The 6,479-nt window shown below is 39.4% G+C and overlaps 1 protein-coding gene across 5 annotated transcripts in view; it reads right to left on the bottom strand.

Moving 5' to 3' along the window:
• Nucleotides 1-456: 456 nt before the first annotated feature.
• The window catches only part of LOC129179580 (trichohyalin-like), a 33,466-nt gene continuing 27,443 nt past the window's right edge, over nucleotides 457-6,479 (bottom strand). Inside the window, exon 4 of one of the 5 annotated variants that reach the window (XM_054773002.1) lies at nucleotides 457-715. In XM_054773002.1, coding sequence (XP_054628977.1) covers nucleotides 457-715 — 259 coding nt within the window. Of the gene's footprint in view, nucleotides 716-3,558; nucleotides 6,332-6,479 lie in introns of those variants that run through there. The other 4 variants (XM_054773003.1, XM_054773000.1, XM_054773001.1 and 1 more) reach the window with 4 other exon arrangements.

Raw genomic sequence — 6,479 nt, 5'->3', positions numbered from 1 at the left:
AGGTATCACACACATATTTCTTGGGGTGGAAAAGCGACATGTTTAAATCTGCCAACACTTTACCGAGCGCCGGCCTGACAGGGGCTGGACGCCATGTTCCTCACAAGCACGCTTGTACTCAGCGTGAAGATGAATGTCAGACTCGAACACGGGCGCCAGGTACAGCTTGGACGTGGAGGATAGGCAGTAGCACGGGGAACTTTCAGGAGACTCGCTCTTCTTTTCACTCTACCGCTGTCCTATCGGGACGTACGTCTCTTCTTCCCGCCCACTTTAAGAGAGACCACTGCGTTATCCCCAGGGTGGACAGGAACATGCGCTGGCACACTCGGACTCTTCTGCCGCCCGCAACCAGGTGACAGAAAATAGAAACGGCCCGCCTGCATCCGCCGCCGCATGACACCGCGTATCTCCACCAAGGACTTCACAGATATCTCCTTCTGGTTCCAGTCCAGCTCATGCCAGAAATACCGGATGATCTCCTCCCTCTGGGATCGTCCTGCTTCTCTGCAGAGCAACTTGGAAGAGTTTCGGCAGGCCGCAGACCGGCACGGCTCTCCAATTTGTCTCGGCGCCCTCATCACAGGCTCCTGGTTCTTCCTGCCGACGTACGCCAGGCCCATCATTCGTCGCCTCTTCTGAGTGTTGTCCCTGGATGTGTCCCAATGTGTCCCTTTCCTGTCTTTCTTCCCCCCAGTTGTAGTCCTCGTGTGGGCTGATTGAAATAAAAGCAGAGCAAAAGCAACGTTATTCTTGGGGCCTTCCACACTAGTTGCATCCTGACGGGAACAGATCACCGGGTGAAAAGGATGCAACACGCAAGGCACACCTACGGGACCTAGTGACCACTGAATAGGCAGGACGCATGTGCGTAAGTCCAAGGCCCGGCGAGACTTACAACGAAGTAGAATTACTTCTGTGAGTCCTTTTGGAGTTTAAGATGACAAAATATCAGGAGAATCTCGACCAGGGTGAGTTGGGCCAGTTGAAATATTCAGATATGTTGGCTTGGCGTCAAAGTTCACTTCTGGTCACGTGACCGACAGAAACGACAAGCCAGCGTTTTCAGATTGTCCCACTCTGGAATCTGTTTAAAAAAACAAAAACGTTTCAGGGCACCCAGAGCGCCGTTTCCGTGTGGACCTAAGGCCGAAATGATCAAATATTTTGCTGTTTTGACCTGAAAACGTTTCGGTGTGGATAGCCCCGGAGTCAGCATGCATATGAGAGCGTCTACATTCATCAGAGATACTTTATCTCCTTACCGGAGGTGGGAGAAAGTCAGGGTTTTGCAAGTCTCAAGTCTTTCATCCCAAGTCCAAGTCGACACAATACATACAGGTCAAGTCAAGGCTTGAGATTTTCGAGTCCTTCCAAGTACATGAGCACATCAAATAAAATACCACGACCTCGTCATTTGCCAATGCCAATGAAATTCTCCGCAGTCGCATGTTGACACATGGCGGTGTTGACCGCTGCCTGGCGCTCGTACAAACGTAAGCCACACCCTCGTTTTTTGATGACCGGATGACCAGATGACGTTCTCGTGTAGGAAAACGTGTTGTCTTGCGATCACGTCAGTTGAACACTTTCAATGGGGACACGTTACGTTACTCACGAGTCACCTAGCAGTGTCAAGTCATCAGACTCCAGTCCGAGTTGTAAAAGAAAATCTGAATTATGAGATAGAAAGTCATGGTTATGAGATCCAAAGTGCTCATGTGACGAAGGCTCCAGTGAAGGCAGCACATGCGCACTTTGTATCTCATCATTTGGACGTTTGATCCCAGCATTGCGACTTTATCTCATTATTAGGGCTTTTTATCTCTACATTTCGACTTTTTATCGCATAATACTGACATTTATTTCAACATTACAACCTTTTAGCCCATAATTTCAACTTTTATTTCATAATTTTGCCTTATCTCATAATTTCGACTTTTTATCTCGTAATTATTACTTTTTAGCTCATAGTTATGATTTTTTATATCATTATCTCAACTTCTCATAATTGACTTTCTTATCTCATAATTACGACTTTTTATCCCTTAATTTAAATTTATCTCATAATTGTGACTCGTTTGTGATTAAGTTCGAAACAGAAAGCGGTAAAGCGAATGTACTTGCTACATTATTTTAAACTTTAATTATTACTTAAGTGCCATAATATTTTGGCTTTATTCCCAAAATAATATCATTTTCCCCCAACCTGATTTTCCAAAAATTACAACTTTTGTTTTGTTTGTTTCTCATATTGCGACTTTTAAAACTATAACATATTTTTTCTTTAATGTTTCAACTCTATGCTACTAAAATGACGTTATTTTTCCTCACAATACTACCTGTTTATTCTCATAAAATTGCAACTTTTTTCCTGTTTTTTCCACTTCTGTTTTTTTCTCGCTATTTTCTACTATTAAAAAAAAAAATCTTCTTGTAACTCTTTTCTCCTACTACACTACATTTTCCAAACATTAAAACTTTATTCGCTACTTTTTGTCTCTTAATGATATTATGACTTAAAAAAAGTTATGCTAATAAAATGACATTACTTTTCCTCACGCCACTCTTAAAATTACGACTTTTTTCTCATTAGAGTACAACTTTCCCTTAATATTTTGACTTTATTCTTGTAAAATTACTACTGATTTGTCTTTTTTGGTTTTCTTGTTAAATTATATTTTTAGAGGGTGCCCCTGCATTACTTGCAATTATGACGGTTTTTATTGTGCAGCTCTTCTCCTCCTCAGCTCTCTTATTGAGCAGTCCTCAATGCCGCCGCCAGACGGCAGCAATGTGACGCCATCGAATGCTTTAGCCACCGTAAACTCTCCATCGAAGAAGAAAAAGGCGGAAGTTAGCAAGAAGACCGGAGAAGACAAAGCGCCTGGTGGCTCGAGTGGTTCAATCGCGGCAGGATAGCGTCTCAAAAAATGTCGTTTCCCAAAGTGTTTGTAAGGGACCGATTGATGCTGGCTGCTGACGAAATATTCGCGATGTTTGAAAGAACGATAGCGTCGTACGAGGAGGAACTTACTCGCACGAGAGAGGAGAACGAGCGACTACGACTACAACTGGAAGCCAGTTTGCCGCACACGGAAGGTGTCTTTTAACGTTCACTGGCGTTTTGACGTAACCCCAACTCTGCTAAAATGTCCGACAACCTCGGTGACTCCTTAAAAAAATGTCAACACAAAAAACTACTTTTGTAGTCACGTCGGAGAAAGGCGTACATGCTACATTGTAGTGCATATGCAGTATTATTGCTTGTCGCTGTGATACACACGCCTCACAAAAAGCTACAAACATTCGACTTTATTGTGACATTTCAGGATGAACCTAAAATGCAGCGTAACCACTTCCAGGTGAACTCCATTTGACCAGAATATTCTGACTTTATTCCCTTTATATAACTTTTTCCCCAACCTAATGTTCCAAATATTACAACTTTTGTTGGTTTTGTTTGTTTCTGATATTACCACTTTTAAAAGTAGCATATTTTTTCTTTAATACCCCCCCCCCCAATAATAGTACAAGTTCATTCTGGAAAAGCTGCACATTTTATTCTTGTTAGAATACGACTTTTTTCTCTTAATATTTTGACTTTGTCATAAAATTACAGCCGTTTTTTTTCCCATTTCTGTTTCTTTTTCCCCAACTATTTCAACTTAATATTAAATATTAATATTAAATAATATTACACCTTTATTCTGGAAACATTTCAGATTTTTTTTCTTGTTAGAATACACTTTTTTTCCACTTAATATTTTGACTTTATTCTCCTAAAACTACAGCTGTTTTTCCCACTTCTGCTGTCCCCCCACCCCAAACGATTTTTTTAAACTTTCTTGTAAATTTTCTTCTCGTAATTATGACCCTATTCCCATCATATTGTGTTACCCCAACCAACATTTTCCAAAAATGACAACTTTTGTTCTGTATCTCATATTACAGCGTTAAAAAAGAAAAGCAAAATATTTTTTCTTTAATATTCCACCTCTAAGCTACTAAAATGCCCCCCCCCGCGTAATATTACAAGTTTATTCTGCAAAAATTGCAACTTTTTTTCCTCGTTAGAATACGACTTTTTTTTCTCTTAATATTTTGACTTTATTGTCAAAGTTACAGCATTTTTGTCCTCCCATTTCAACTATTTCAACCTCCATAAAATTACACGTTTATTCTGGAAACATTTCAGCTTTTTTTCTCTTAATATTTTGACTTTATTGTTGTAAAATTACAGCGTTTTTTTTCCAACTATTTTCTTTTTTTCAACTTTCTTCTTGTACATTTTCTTCTCACAATTTTGACTTATTCCCATAATATAATTTAACTTTATTTTCGTAAAACCACAGCTGTTTTTCCCCCAATTCTGCTGTTTTTTTCCAGCTATTTTGTACTATTTTTTTTTTACTTTCTTCTTGTAATCGTTTTCCCTCATAGTTATAACTTTATTCCCATAATATTTTGACTTGATTCTCCCACCACAACTTTTTCTGCAACCTGATTTTCCCAAAATTACAACTCACTATTCATTGCTTTGTTTCTCTATTATGACTTTCAAAATATAACCTCTTTTTTCGTTAATATTTGAACATTGTTCTACTAAAACTCGTTAGGTTTATGACTTTTTTCCCGTAATGTTTCGACTAGTAAAATCGCTGATTTTTTACTTTTTTGCCGTGTTTTTTTTCCCCAGTTTTCTTTTCAGAGTGTGTCGCGGGCCGCTAAAACACAGCTGCAGGCCGCACTTTGGACACCCCTGCTGTAAAGGATACATGCATGGCTCAGATCAAGGGTACCCAAGTGTTACATTTTGGGTTAAAAATTCCAAACTGGTGGAGAGACCTTGGTAATGTTATAACACAAACTTGAAACATTGCAAAACACACACCCAACATACCAGAGCTGGAGACATCTTCCATTTCCCATAGCAACCCTCCCAAGTTCACTCTTTCTTAAATGTAATGCTCATAACTCGGTGTCCACTTTATGCTGTTATCTCTGCATAGATTGGACTTTTGTTAGAAAAGTAACTTTTATTTAAGAGGGTATCATAAAGTAAATAAAAACAAGTGACAAATCTAGATCTTGAGTTAAAGCTCTGAAAATATGGCAAAAAGCAAATGCGGACACCGAGTTATGTACATTACATCTTCCATAGTGGCACACAAACATTCTTGCCGATTACCCCACTACTGTTTTATGTTACAGAGAAAAATACAACACAAATGCAGAAAGTAGTTTTTTCAACTTCAACAACCCAACTTCTATATATTTGCATGAAATGCCACTCATCACAAACTGTAATGTACATAACTCGGTGTCCACTTACATCACTCGAGAAATGAATCTTTTGTAGGTAAATAGAATTGTATAGCAAAATTAAGGTAAATGTAACAAATATGCAACCACAAACTTATATATAGTGCAAATACTATAAACATATTGCGAAAAAACAAATGCAGACACCGGATTATGTACATTACATGGAAAGATTTACCATTCTCAACCACCATACTTTTCTCCGCACATCTTTTCTCTGGGATTCTGGTAACTTTGAACAGATAACTTACAATTTTCATGCATATTTCTACAGGTTTGAAAAAATAGAAAGCAAAGAAAATAAACCCTGCTGTTATGGTAATTAGTCATTTGAGTTTACACCCCAACCTTGAATGTTTTATGCACCTATATGTTCTTAACCACCCTCTTCAGCATGCTTGCTAGTTAATAACTTTCACCCTTTCACCTTAATCTATTTTCTGTCTACTTATTCTTGCCGAGTATTGGGTGGACTCTGTTTTAAGATGGATGGCTCGCCAACCACCCCCTTCTTTTTCATTCGCTTTGACTGATATGCAGCTCTTCTTTTTTGGTTGATGCTGTTGACCTTCTCTTGGCTCATTCTTTCTCTTTGTTTTTTTTTCTGCTCCCTCCACTGCTTGCGAAGCTTCTCACAGGTTTTTCTTGTTCTTTTGCGAAGCTTCTCACAGGTTTTTCTTGTCCTTGGCTGGGCACTCTGACCCTCCTTTTCTCTTTGACGGTAGCGTCTCTGCCTCTCCCGCTGGAGCTCTTGAGCGCGTTGTTTTGCCGCATCAGATTGTCGTTCTGATCTATATTCTTGAATTCGAAACTTCTCGCAGGCCTTGAACACCTCATACAGTTCTGGATTTTTCTTTCGTTTTTCCCGGTGATTCTTCGCATATTCTTTCCTGCTCTTTACCTTCGGTAGTGGCTCAGTTAGCATGATGGCAGGAATACCTCTCTGAGGACGCACTGTCCAACCTTGCACAGCCTGGCCCTCCTTTTCACCCTCCATACTTGTAAGCTGAAACAAGTAAAAAACAAACCTAATTTCAGTGGCAATGAAAATGAAATATACAAGCTGTTTCATTTCACCTACCACTAGGTATGCTGAAATCATGCCATAATACACATTAATAGTGTTTGTTACCAAATGCCTCTTTATTTTTTAA

This window comes from Dunckerocampus dactyliophorus, chromosome 4, assembly GCF_027744805.1.
Source record: "Dunckerocampus dactyliophorus isolate RoL2022-P2 chromosome 4, RoL_Ddac_1.1, whole genome shotgun sequence".
Classification (NCBI taxonomy): Eukaryota; Metazoa; Chordata; class Actinopteri; order Syngnathiformes; family Syngnathidae; genus Dunckerocampus; species Dunckerocampus dactyliophorus.
Note: the sequence above shows the minus strand (reverse complement) of the source record. Positions and strands in the feature narration are given on the sequence as shown.